The 14,579-nt window shown below is 43.3% G+C and overlaps 1 protein-coding gene across 3 annotated transcripts in view; it reads left to right on the forward strand.

Moving 5' to 3' along the window:
* SHTN1 (shootin 1) overlaps nucleotides 1-14,579 on the forward strand; it is a 172,347-nt gene that overhangs the window by 96,120 nt on the left and 61,648 nt on the right. For all 3 annotated transcript variants that reach the window (XM_060241557.1, XM_060241555.1, XM_060241558.1), the window contains exon 9: nucleotides 13,208-13,354. In XM_060241557.1, coding sequence (XP_060097540.1) covers nucleotides 13,208-13,354 — 147 coding nt within the window. The remainder of the gene's footprint in view (nucleotides 1-13,207; nucleotides 13,355-14,579) is intronic.

Here is a 14,579-nt window from a genome sequence, read left to right on the forward strand (position 1 = left end):
GTGTTTAACCATCAGTTTATGTGCTCCCTCACCTAACTGGTCCAGGGGGTTGGGCTGGGTTGTCACCAGTACACAGATGACACCACCCAGCTCTATCTGTGGATGGGTGGATGGCCAGATGCCACTCCAGAAATCTTGGACAGGGCTTTGGAGACTGTGGCTGGGTGGTTAAAACAGTGGCAGTTGTGATTAAATCCAATGAAGATGGAGGTCTTGTATCTGAGATGTGTGTGAGGGGATTGGGAATCAGGCTCCATACCCCTGTTGTTGGGGGTGGTCCTGTATGCCTCGCTTTCACTGGAGGCCCAGGTCACCATCACTGCCAGATTGGCCTTTTATAATCTTTGGCTAGTCAGGCAGCTGGTTCCTTATATCTCATCCTAGGATTTAGCTACAGTGATCCATGCAATGGTCACTTCCAGGTTGGATTACTGTAACATGCTCTATGCGGGTCTGCCCTTGAAACTGACCTGGAAACTGCAGCTAGTGCAAAATGTGGTGGTATGCCTGCTGACTGCAATGTCTGTGTGGGCATGTATTCAGCTGGTGCTAGGCCAGTTGCACTGGCTGCCAATCAAATACTGGATCTTGTTCAAGGTTATGGTATTAACTTTCAAAGCCCTATATGACCTGGGACCAACATATCTGCAGGACTGCCTCTCTCCCTATAAGCCCTGAAGACTGAGCTCTATTGAGCAACGTCTGCTGGTAGTCCCTGGCCCTAAAGATGACCACTTAGCCTCGACCAAAGTGAGAGCATTTTCTGCCTTGGCCCCAGCCTGGTGAAACATGCTCCCACTTGAAATCAGGGCCTATGGGATTTATTGCATTTGGTTTTGGTTGAGGCAACAGATGCTTGGAGACTTTGGCCACCCCTACCTGCATTGCTTACATTGACTGGGTGAATTGCTTTTAAAGATCTCTATGGCAGGAGTGGCCAACGGTAGTTCTCCAGATGTTTTTTTGCATACAACTCCCATCAACCCATCATTGGCATGCTGGCTGGGGCTGATGGGAGTTGTAGGCAAAAAACATCTGGAGAGCTACCGTTGGCCATCCCTGCTCCATGGCATCCATTGAATGGGTCCTAGTTTTAGTCATCATATGCCCTTCACTTGTGGGAGATGCTTGTGGATGCCAGAAATTGAGTCATTGCTGCTTTTGGTTTTAGATTTTTTAAATTCATGAATGGTATTTATTAGTATGTTGTGGGGAGAGTAGGATATATTAATTCAATAATTAATAAATAAAAATAGTGGCTGTTAGGGATGGGCACAGACCCAAACACCGAACAAAATCTGGCCTGGACTTTACCTTGTTCATGGCTCGAACAGTTCAGTTCGAAAGTCACATGTTCGGACCAGGAAGTCTCTGAACTTTCTGCCCGGTTCGGAACCTCTTGTGCATTCTTGGCAAAGAAACTCCACCCATGGAGTTTCATGCTGAAAAGTGGGAAAAAAATTTCCAGCTATCAAGGGACCAATAGTGACAGTCTGAAGCTGACAGGCAAGTCTGATTTCCAATGACAGGCATCTATCTGACTTCCTCAGATTGGGGGTGGGGGGAAATGTATATAATCAACAACATCAGAATGTTACTAGCACCAACTGTTTTTAAATTGTTTTAAATTTAATTGACTGTAATATGATGATTGCAGTAAGCTACCCTGAGCTTGCCTCAGTGAGGAGGGCGGGGTATAAATTTAATAAAACCTAAACCTAAAGCCGAAACCATATAATCACTGGAGACACATTCCTGTCCTCTGTTTGCATCTGGTTTTTGCAATTCTTGTTCTCCTTGCGTGTGAAAGAATATCTTTTGGTGGACTGAAGGGGGGGGGGAATTACTGGATTGGGTGGAGAAACCTGTTGAATCTCCTGGCCTCTATACAAACTGTCAGAGTAAAAGCATCACCTTCAGTTCACCAAAAGATATTAGAGCAATTCCTCAGTGGAACAGGCTTCCTCGGGAGGTGGTGGGCTCTTCTTCGTTGGAGGTTTTTAAACAGAGGCTAGATGGCCATCTGACAGCAATGAAGATCCTGTGAATTTGGGGTAGGTATTTATGGGTTTCCTGCATTGTGCAGGGCGTTGGACTAGATAACCCTGGAAGTCCCTTCCAACTCTATGATTTTACCTCTCTCTTTTTTCTCCTTTCTTTGCATTCAGAGCTAAATTTCTCCCCCCCCCCCCCTCGCTGCCTTTTTCTTTGCCGTGAGGAGTGGGAAAATGGATAGATTTTTTTTCTTTTAAAACATGTTTTTGATTTGATTTGGGGGTGGACTGTTCACTTTTGTGGGTTCTGAGAAGTGCCCTTTCTCTGCTTGCTGGCTGTGGGGTCACCTTTCTGCTGCTCCAAAAAGCACCCCGTTTCTTCCTGCATTGCTTGAGTCTCTGCCTGGAGGGGTTTCCTCTCCTCCCACTCAGGCACCCAGACTATCTACAGATTTCTGGGGGGGCTTGACCAACTGCCCTTTTCCCCGGCTGTGGGGTACCCTTTCTGCTCCTCCAAAAACATCCTTTCTCCTCTGCCACATATTCCCACACATTCCCTTAGCTAGTCCATCAATGCCCCCTCCCACAGCTGTGCAGTGAGTCCAGGTTGCCAGGCTTGGTTGTCCTTGTCACCTTCCCAGGTTGGATGGAAGGCTTGGCCCCAATCAGTCATCATGTCGCCAGGGCTGGGTGGCTGGTCCCAGGAAGACACAGCCACCTGCAGCCATGTGGGTGGTCCCTGAGGAGGTACTCAGAGTCTGATGCCTATAGCTTAACCAGGTCCACACTGTAGTGTCTCAAAATGGTGTAGGACAACTCCCCCAAAAACAGTTTCCAGGAGACACGTTGCTTGGTGGTCCGCTACTTGGATCCCCCCAAATCTGACATGTGTGTAACATGTGGGCCATGTGGAGGGTCATCTTAGGGAGAAATTGTGTGCGTTGAAGGCCTCTAGCTCACCCAGGTCAATTTTTGTCACTCCTGAACCAGCAGTGAAAAGCATTGCACTGAATGACCTTTTTTAGGGGTCTGTAACTCAGCCCCCCAAAGTCCAATGTGGACCAAACTTGGTGGGTACATTGAAGAGAGTGATCTGGAGACAACCTGCCATTTTGGAACCTCGAAGCCCTGTGTGGGGCTTTTTAAAAACCGAACCAGTTTGCAGACTGGTTTGCGAACCAAGCTGTGGTTCAGTTTGTGAACTGGTCTGGGAACTGGTCCAGTTTTGTTCGTGAACCGAACCAGTATTTTCTGGTCTGTGCCCATCCCTAGTGGCTATTAGGCATGGTGACTAAATAATCTTCATATTTAGAGGAAGTGAACCTCTGAATCTCAGTGCTAAATGGCACATCAGGGGAAGGCTTTTGCCTCCGTGCTCTATTGTTGTCCTTCAAGGGCAACTGGTCCACTGTGTGAAACAGGATGGTAGAACAGATGGACTACTGGCCCGATTCTGCAGGAGTCTGTTTACATTAAATTAAATTCTGATATGTTTCCTTCACTTAAGTTTGCATATCTGGAAAACTGAATACATGAGAAACATTTTAAAGGTATAAAAATGATAATATCTAGGAACCTTCATAGGAAAGAACTGATCCCTTTTAAGCATATGTTTGGTAAATCTTTTAGGGCTATGTCACACGTTCCACTTTACCTACGTACTGACTGATTAAGTTTTGAACTGGCAAATTCACAGATCATTCATTTGCATTATAGTTTTCACTGCAATGAATCCCTTAGTAATAGTGAATATTTAAAGTTTCTTTTTGTATGCAGTGTCTTGTATGAGCATACATTTGTATCAATTAAAAACCAGTCAGGCTAGAAATAGGATATGTATTTCTATATTTATCAGATACCATCCAACACTGCATTATGATGCAATCTGTGGTGTGCATTTGTATTTAGAGAAATTGCTATCTTCCCAGACAACAGAGAAAAAGAGGAAGTGATGCTTGTGCAGTAGTCTTCACAAAGTCCAGAAATTTTATAAGAGAAAAAAAATTCATAAGCAATCTGTGGTACCATAAGAAATCAATGTTGTTCTTTGGCGCAACTCTAATGGTCCATTCATCCACTTGTGGCATTATACACAGAGAGTTGGGCTGGCTGCACTTAGGTATCTTTGGCAGGCAGAGGAGGTAGAAAGATGCTAGCATGTTTATGTTGTTTCCTGTTGCCTGATGCAGGGGTGGTAAATGGTCAGTAAAATCAGTAAAAGTCAGTTTTTTCATCTTGTCATTAATTTGTGATGTTCTGTTGCTCAAGTGCCCTCTTATTTACAAAGTTCATTGGAATGTTCCAGAAAGAAGAGCCTTTGGTGCATGTGATGCCTAGTGAAGTAAAAACACTCACAAGAACCATAATGAATTGTGTTTGTAAGAATTCAGCACCATTGTCTCTTGAATTCTTCAGTGATGAACACTACATACCCATAAGAAAAGTAATCAGTGAAAGTAGAATCTGTGATGAACCAAAAAAACTTTCTGAAAAGGAACAGTTACTTCTGTTCTTTTTAAAAAACATTTCATAGCAGCCTGCAAACACCTTTTACTTCAGTCATCTTTGGACAGCTCCATCTTTAGAAATCTTCAATGTTTAGCTCCAGCACAATTTTTTTAGTTCAGTAGCACCTTTAAGACCAACAAAAGTTTATTCAAAGTATGAGCTTTTGTCTGCAAACAAAAGCTCCTATTTTGAATAAACGTTTGCTGGTCTTAAAGGTGTGATTGGACTCAAAATTTGTTCTGCTGCTTCCCACCAACATGGCTGCCCACCTGGATTTAGCTCCAGCACAGTGAGTCAAGGAAGGAACCTACAAGGATATAATGAAAGTTGCAGCAGCACTCTCAATGGATATTCCACTGGACATGATTGTGAATGAATATAAACTTTGTAGAATTGGAATTGCCAGTGAAACTTGCTACACAGATATATACTGGAATCAGTTCTTTGAAAAGACAAAACCATCTGGAGATTAAAAATATTAATTGGTTACCAAGGTGATGAAAGCAGCATTATCATTATTGCATGGTAGTGCAGACATAGAAAGAGGGTTTTCAAAATCTGGATGCATTTTGACCGGTGAAAGGGCTAGCATGTCAGAGAGAACTTTGAATGCCCACCTGATGGTCAAAGAAACTTTATATCATGTATATGAAAACAAGGTATACCATGTTAGTTAATATCACACAGAAGCTTTTACAGATTGCAAGAGCAGCTCATGTTCATTGCAAGCAGTATTGTGATGAACAGCATGCCAGTAAAGAGGTGTGAAAAGAAAAAGTAAAGAAAGGGAAAAGGCAGAGGAGTTAGAAAAGTTTAAGAAGGTACTGAAAAGAATACAAGAGAAGGAAGCAAAATTGGAAAAACTGAGACAACACAATGAGAAGACGATGATTGCTGGAACGCTGCTAAGTGATGCTATCAAACATGTAAAGGAGACTGCTGAGAAAAAAGGATATGGTGGGATTCAACATGGCTTAGCTCATGCTAGAAGAAATGGACAAAGTAATGGAAGAAAAGGATAAGGGAAAACATGCTTGCAGGATGTAGTGCTCAGAACTATTGAGAAACGAAAGAGTTCGTTAACTTCTTTTTTCCAGCAAAAAAAGAGATAAAAGTAAAAGCAAAGACAAGTCTTACCTTACTGTCAAGTGCCGATATTTCTCAATGACCAGTCTTTGGTTTTAAATCAAAGCTGTTTTATTGTTAGAAACTCAGGAGCTGTACCAAGGACACAAGCCTTGGGAGTAATGACATATACATAGTTACACAGTTGCTATTAGGATATCATCAAAGGTTACTATACAGATGCATACTTGAGTCACGGGTTCAAAGGCTACTAAACCACTATTTTATTACTAAGGAATGTAGGCTATTGGAAACATCAAACATTCTCACACTTTTCTGGGAGAAGATAAGAGTTGTCTGTGAACTTGTGGGAGAGGCGACTTGATGGTAATTCCAGCCAGGCTGTCACATAAACATCCTAGGACCAGATGGATTTATTACTTGCCCACTGTCCATAAAGAAGAGGGGAGCAATATAGAGCTGGTGGCTTGCTCTTTCTCTAGGAAAAGAAATACATTACAGAACTGAGGGTGCTTGACATACTTCCCCGCCTAAGCCCTCCTCCTAGGTTTTGAAGGATACTTAGCATAGAATTGTTTAATCAGTGCTGGCGCTCTCACATTTGAATTAATCAACCATTCATCATGTGCTGGTGAAAAATGCTTCCATCTGATTAGAAAATACAATACACCCCGTTTCAGCTTAGCATCTAAGATTTCTTTTACTGCATGGTGATTCTGATCTCCCACGGGAATAGTTTCTGGAGCTTTGGGTCTGGGGCGCCAGGGTGTCACTCCAGGATCTCTCCAAAGTAAACTGCAATGAAACATGGGATGTATCTTACTGAACAGTTTTGGTAATTCGAGTTCTACAGTCACTTTATTGATTACATGTTTAATATGGAACGATCCCAGAAACTTGTATGCCAGTTTTTTAGAAGCTTGTGGTAAGGGCAAGTTCTTTGTAGATAGGAACATGGTATCTCCTACTTTAAAATCCCAAGCAAGTGAATGGTGCTTGTTGTAATGTTTTTTGTATGTCTCTTACCAACTCTACATTTTCTTGAATGTTTCTCCAAGCCTTTCCCAACCTTCCCCACCATTGTTCAAAAGTCAATGGGGTTTCAAGCATTGCTCCTCCCGGTAATTGTGGGAAGGGCTTCTCTTCATAGCCATTCACTACCAGGAATGGAGATGATTTGGTGGAGCTATGCATGCTGTTATTATAGCCGTATTCTGCAAAAGGGAATAATTCTGCCCAATTCAACTACTGATAGTTCACAAAACATCTTAAATATTGCTCCAGCAGCACATTTACCCTCTCCGTCTGTCTGTCAGTCTGAGGGCGATATGTGGAGCTCAATCCTTGCTTGATCCCAATCAACTTATCAAACTCCCAACAGAAGTTGGCAACGAACTGTACTCCTCTGTTACTAATTAATTTATCCAGAAAAGAGTGTAATTTCACCACATGTTTGAAGAATAGTTGGGCTAGTTTTTTAGCCGTGGGTATTTGAGAGCATGGGATGAAGAGTGCTTGCTTAGAAAAGGTATCCACTACTACAAGAATTACATTCTTTCCCTCAGAAGGGGGAAGTTCTATGATAGAATCCAATGACACCACTGACCATGGTCTGGTTGCTGTCTCCAGTGGTTGTAACAACTCTGGGGGTCACCCACTCCTTTTAGCCATCAAACATGTCGGGCACGAGGCAACATAGTTAGATATGTCCTTTTTCATAAACGACCACCAAAATTGCCTATTCACTAGATGTAGAGTCTTGACATATCCAAAGTGACCGAATAATTTGTTGTCATGACAAAATTGCAGCACTTCCTTCCGGAGGCTCTTGCACATAAAATTTATTGTCCTTGTACCAGAAGCCCCCCTCTCCTTTTATTGCCCCCTCAGGTACTGTATCTCCTTTTTCCACCTCTTTAATCAGTCTTCCCCTCCCCCACTTCTCTTCTGATTTTTCACGCTTGGCTTGTGAGCGGGTGGTTACTGCTCCCCCCAAGTGGTTGGTGAATCAATCACCTCCTCCCTTTGGCTGTTATGCTGGGGGAGGCGAGATAGTGCATCAGCCAGAAAATTCTTAGATCCTGGGATGTGTTTCAATTTGAAATTGAATTTGGCGAAGAATCCTGCCCACCGGATCTGTTTCTCCATCAATTTTCTGCACCCTGTTAAGGCTTCCAGGTTCTTAAGGTCAGTCCATATTTCAAATGGGACCGTTGCTCCTTCTAACCAAGATCTCCATGTCTTTAATGTGAACGTCACAGCGAACGCTTCCTTGTCCCACACTGACCAATTCCTCTGATCTTGGGAGAACTTTTTAGAGATGTAAGTGCAGGGTTTTAGGGACCCCCCCCCTCATCTGGTTGCATCAAAATTGCCCCCACAGCAACATCGCTGGTGTCGCATTGGACCACAAAAGGTTTTAATTCATTGGGGTGAATCAGAATGGGTTCATTGGTGAACAATCTTTTTTAACTTGGTGAACGCCTCTTGACAGCTTTCTGTCCAATTTAGTTTTGCTCCGGGCTGCTTAGCTTCGAGACCTTTCCTTTTCGTTTTAAGTAGGTCCATCAGAGACAGCATGGTGTGGGCGAACCCTTGTATAAAATTACGGTAAAAAATTGTAAATCCGATAAAGGATTGGAGCTGTCCACGTGTCCTCGGAAGTTCCCAATCTAGCATGGCTTGTATTTAATGTGAACGTTACAGGAACGCTTCCTTGTCCCACACCGACCAATTCCTCTGATCTTGGGAGAACTTTTTAGAGATGTAATTTAGGCTCCCATATTGGCAGTCAGGATTCCTTCAAGTCATTTAATAATTTTGGTCTAGTGGGAAAACTCTATGGGGAGATAAAAAGTTGCACAATGTACTTGGACAGTGTCACAGAAATGTAGAGAGTCGTACAAAATGAGTGGGAAAGGGAGTAAGATCAGGTGGGAAAGGGAGTGATTTCTGGTGGAGAGATACAGTTGAATAGGAACCAATGATCCAAGTAGGTCCGTCAGGGGGAGCATGCTGTGGGCGAACCCTTGTATAAAATTAGGGTAAAAATTTGCAAATCTGATAAATGATTGGGGCTGTCCACATGTCCTCAGGGGATTCCCAATCTAGCACGGCTTGTATTTTGGCAGGGTCCATTGCCAAACCCCTCCCCGACACTTGGTAGCCTAGATAATCCAATTCCGTCTTATAGAACTCACACTTGGATAATTTCACATACCGTTGGTTCTCATAGAGAGGGTTGGTAAGACTTCCCTCACCAAATTCACACGTGAGGGGAGGTCATTGGAATAAATAATGATATCATCCAGATGCACCTCTACCCCTTGGTACAAATACTTTCGCAGGACTTCGTTTATGAAGTTCAGTAAAACTCCCGGGGCTCCTTGCAACCCAAATGGCATGACTAAGTATTCAAATTGCCCCATTGGCATGTTAAACACCGTTTTCTATTCATCTCCATCTTTTATGTGTTCCCAGAAGTAAGTGTCCCCACTTACTTCTGGGAACGCATAAAAGATGGAGATGAATGGAAAAAGGCGTTTAACATACCGATGGGGCAATTTGATGAAAATCTTTCCCTCCAACACGTTACTTAATAGATCCTTTATGAGGGGTATGGGGTACGCATTCGATGTCGACATCACATTGATTCCCCAAAAATCCGTACATAGCCTAAACCCTCTGTCCTTCTTTTTCCTAAAAAGTACTGGGGCGGCGTGTGGGGCCGTGGCTGGTCTAATGAACCCACGCTTTAGGTTCTTATCTAAAAACTTGAGGAGCTCTGCTTTTTCAGCCCACCCCATGGAGTATAGTTTAGCTCTGCCCCGGGATTAATTCTATGGCACAGTCAGTGTCCCGATGGGGGGGGGGGGAGCTTGTTAGCTTCTTCTTCACTAAATACTTGTTTTAAGTCTCTGTACTCTTTCAAGATCAATCTCACCTCTTCTTTAGTGAGGCATAGTTTTTCATTCAAAGGGGGTGGTTTTGGGCCCCACTCCATGTTCCATTTGTGAGGCTCGCACCCCCTGTCTCTAAAGTCTATGATTTGATCTCCTCATTTTATGTTTAGCCAACCATCCCACTCCCAGGACAATGTCAAATGACAATGAAGGGGCCACGACAAAAATCTCTGTGTCCCAGTGGTCTTCTATCCCCACTGGCACCCCTTGGGTTTGTTCTGTGCAGGGTTCCCCCTTCTTTACTGTCCCATCCATCTGTTCAAATTGTATGGGATGCTGTAGTGGACTTGTAGGGAGTCCAAGAGCTTCCACTAGTTTTGGTGTGATTATGTCTGGTGCACGCAGAATCTAGTAGCGCTTGGGCATGTATAAAACGCTTAAATTTAGGATTCAGTAAAGTTAGTGGGATGAAAAACAAAATCCCCGTAATTCTCATGCTCAGTGGTGCTGTTAGTTCCATGACCTGCTGCTCGGCAGCTCTCAGTGCAGGTTACTCTCGTTTCCCACCAGCTCGTCTTCCCAGGCATCTTCCCCCATTTCATCGATGACAATAATCTCTTTCTCCCATGGGGTTGCAGATGCCAAGCTGCTCTTCACTGATTCCTTTGCTTGTCCCTCCACCTTCGCTTTGCGTGTGCTGGTCTTCGGGGTGAGGGGGGCCCTCGAGGCTGCTCGAGGCAGTTTGCCACCATGTGGCTGGGGTCGCTGCATCGAAAGCAGTGTCGAGGGGTGGTTGATTTAGTTGTGCCCCCAGACTGGCCTGCTTTCCACCCTTCTGCTTTTACCCCTGGCCAAGACTCATGTCCCCCCTTGCCCCCTTGCTGCTGTTGAAGCTGGAGAGCCACTCTTTTCATGTTGGTTTTCACTTCCCCCACCAGTTGCACCTACCCTACCAGCATGGTAGGGCGAGCCTGTTGGAGGGCTCAATCCAGCACGCTAGCATTCAGACCCCTCTGGAACTAATCGATCTTCATCTGCTCATTCCGCACTTCAGCTGTGTTGGCCCAAAACTCAACTGCGTACTCTCTTACAGCTTTGGACCCCTATTGTAGGTCCTTTAGGGTCTCTTGCAGGGGATCTTCATATTGCGTCAATAGTGCTCGCAGGAACGCTGCCACCGTGTCCAATTCGGGGCTTTGGGTTTCGTACAGGCTCATGTACCATCTCTTGGCAGCTCCTTTTAGTTTGGAGCCTAAGTAATCCACTCTGCTACATTCATTGGGGAAGGTGTGCCCCCAATAGAACATGAAGCTGTTAGCTTGCATTGAAAAATACTCCACCTCTTTGGGGGTCTCCATTGAAGGTGGCATCCAGCTTGCGGCCCTGGCCATAATCCCTTGGCAGCAGCAGCAGTGGCTGGGGTAGTTGCAGCAGTGGGGGGGTTGTGGTGGTTGCCCCCCTCTCTGCGCTGGAGGTTGCAGTGCCCTGTCTAGTTGCCTTCTCACTTCTTGGATCATGAATGCGTTGTTTGCTCGCATTTCTTCTCTTAGACCTCTGGCCATCTCTGCCATCTCTAACCTCATCGTTTGGAGGAAGTCTCGTGGGTTGGGGTTTTGCTCTTCCTTCTCCTCCTTTTCTTGGATCGAATTGGGACCTCGTTCTTCTTGACCATCCCCTCCACTCGCCTCCGAGGTGCCATAATAATAGTAACATTTAATTTATATCCCGCCCTCCCTGCCAAAGCAGGCTCAGGGCGGCTCACAACATAATATAAAATACAAAGATTATATAATAAAACAACAATCTACAACATTATACAATTTCCTTAAAATTCCCTTAAAACATCTAATAAAAACCAACAATTTCATGCGATCGTAATCGGTGCTACATTTTCAAAAATTTCTGATCTTACTCATTTACAGATTTTCGTAACTGTGGCACAGCAGAATCCACATTAAGAAAAGGCTAGCTGAAAGAGGGTAGTCTTGCAGGCCCTGCGGAACTGAGCAAGACTCCGCAGGGCCCACACCTCCTCTGGTAATTGATTCCACCAGTGGGAAGCCATGATTGAGAAGGCCCTTTCTCTTGTAATTTTCAATTTGGCCTCCTTCGGCCCAGGGATTATCAGTGGATTTTGTGAACATGATCTCAGCAGGTAGCTGTCATCTCCCATCTGTGTGCGTTGGGAAGGGGGGGTAGCGCTAAGATTGCCTCTCTCTGAGTGGGTGCTTGATCCATTAGGCTAGTGGACCTTCTGGGGCCCCAATCCGATGGGGTTATGAATAGTTGCTGTATGTGCAGTGGAGACCCTCTCCCTGCCGGTCTCCTGGTGTCGAGTACGTGCCGTGGAGGTTGTCTCGGGGCTGTGTCGAGTCCTTGATCTTCACCAATCGGTCATTCTGGGTTTTCAGGGGCTTCTCCATTATCTAGAGCTTTCTCCACCATGGTGGTAGAAAGTTTTTTTTTTTTTTTAGGTAATTTTATTTATATCCCGCCCTCCCCGCCGAAGCAGGCTCAGGGCGGCTGACAACATCATTCAATTATACAAAAACAACAAAACAACAAAGTTACATTTAACGTTAAAATTCTAATAAGTTTAAAATTGATTAATTAATTAGTAATAAAAGTGCTAGTGCTGTTTGTTCTTTATATGATGGCGGTAATCCTTAGCAGTCACTTCCTTCATCAGCAATCACTTCCTTCATCAGCGAAAGCCAGTCGAAAGAGGAAAGTTTCCAATTCGGTTACGTCCCCAAGTGGGATTACTCCCAAAATATCAAGCGCTGATATTTCTCAATAACCAGTCTTTGGTTCTAAATCAAAGCTGTTTTATTGTTAGAAACTCAAGAGCTGTACCAAGGACACAAGCCATGGAAGTAATGATGTACACACAGTTACAATATAGGATATCATCAAAGGTTACTATACAGATGCATACTTGAGTCACAGGTTCAAAGGCTACTAAACCACTATCTATTTTATTACTAAGGAATGTAGGCTATTGGAAACATTCTCACACTTTTCTGGGAGAAGATAAGAGTTGTCTGTGTGAACCTGTGGGAGAGGCGACTTGATGGTAATTCCAGCCAGGCTGTCGCATAAACATCCTAGGACCAGATGGATTTATTACTTGCCTGCTGGCCGTAAAGAAGAGGGGAGCAATATAGAGCTGGTGGCTTGGGCTTTCTCTAGGAAGATAAATATATTACAGAATTGAGGGCTCTTGACACTTACTTATGTTTTATGTATGATTGTTAATATATTTTGCTGTTTTATTGCCTGCAGTACGCAATTATTTTAAAAAGGAATCTTTTTTGCCTTAAATTTTGTACAATAATAAAAATATCATCTTATCTTCATAAAAAAATTTTTTTTTTCAATAAAAAGGTGTGCGATGGCTGATTGTGGGGATGGTGGAGGCCAGATAGTAATTTTTAATGAAACCCTAGTTTAACTTTCAAAATGTAAATTTATCAATAGGCTGAAATGTAATTATTCAGTAATTTGTCAATTTTTTTGTCAGTATTTGGTCAGGTTTTTTTGGGGGGGATTTTGGTCAGTAAAATCAGTAATTTTGACCCTTTAACTAGTTTCCACTCCTGCTGGTACACCTCGGCATCTGGCTGCTCTAAAAAATAGACAAGACAACCATCTATTCTGTATATTCAGGTCAAATAAATACTGGAGTCTTTAATTATCTAAATATTGTTTTGGTAGATGTTTATTGAACAAAATAAGCTGAAAAGGCAAAGCCAGCTTCTGCTGCAAAGCTCAGTCCCCGATGAACAACTTTTGAAAGTTCTGGAAGAAAATGCAAAATTAAATGTAATGTTAGAGGAAGAGAGGTTACAACACAGGCAAAAGGTAAGAGTTGAACTTCTCAGGAACCTTGCATTTATTTGTTTTTGATAGTTAAGTGACAAAGGCTGCATTTAGATAGCCTGACATATCTGTAATGGGCACTGAATATGGCTTGTTATCATGCTTTTATCCTTCTCCTTTTCCCTGATCCCTGTGTAGAGTCATTGGGTAGTTTCTGGTTTTGGAAGTCTGCAATCCAGTTTGTTATACTGTATAAATAAAGTCACAGTGGCAAATCAGAGTTGTTTCCTTTCCACAAAAGGAATTCGAAATCATGACAACTGAACTCAGATGCTTCTGCAACTGTGGTATGGAATCCTGGTAGCTGGGATCCAGGTACCTGCCTATGGATGTCATAACAAACTGGAATTGGAAGGAAACCTTCCTTCTATGTCTGAATAATAACACATCACTGCATTGTCCTCAGAATCATAGGTCAAGTTTTCCAGTCTAATTCCATTGAATTCAGTGAACAACAGCATAGGATTGCACTGGCAGTCTTTGCTCACAAAGTTATTACTTTTGAAGGATGGAAAATTTATTAATGCAGTCTGGTAGGATCAACATTTGCTCTCAGAACCTTTGACTGGAGACTAGCCAACCCAAATGTAGTCTGCTTTGTTCATTAAGCTTCATGCTTTTTTTGAATGCTTTGAGCCAGAAAGATTGGTTGGTTTAAAACAAACAGCTGGTGGGTTGCAAGTTCAGCAGCCTTGTTCTGTATCAAGAACTGCACATGATAGTTAAGTTGTGTGTCCTGAAATGTGTGACAAGCTGTATATTTAGATAATGCCACCCCAAATAGCTGAAGGAGCAAGCAGGCTTAGTTACAGTGGGCATTTCTATTATGAGCACTGACCAGGCTAAGGCTGAACCTGCTTGGGTTCAACAAAGTAACAGTACTGCATGCCTTTTAGCTATTGTTTGGACTCTACAATGATGCAGGTAGTTTGCAGATGTGGAGAAATTGTTTTGAAACTTTGCAATGGATTGTCACCAAGGCACAACACTGTGGCCTTTGGAATCAGATGGTGTCTTTCAGTAATCTTTTGAAATGCACATTTAAAAGTATTCTTTTGGTTTCAGGGTTGCATGAAGCAAGATATATAATATACAGTAACAGCTCAGTGTTTAGCTGTCTGAGGTAATGGCAAGCCACTTTGCATCAGTTGAACGTAATAATAATAATAATCTAATCATGGCTGATGCCCCCATCCAGCAGCCAGAG

This window comes from Heteronotia binoei, chromosome 6, assembly GCF_032191835.1.
Source record: "Heteronotia binoei isolate CCM8104 ecotype False Entrance Well chromosome 6, APGP_CSIRO_Hbin_v1, whole genome shotgun sequence".
Taxonomy (NCBI): Eukaryota; Metazoa; Chordata; class Lepidosauria; order Squamata; family Gekkonidae; genus Heteronotia; species Heteronotia binoei.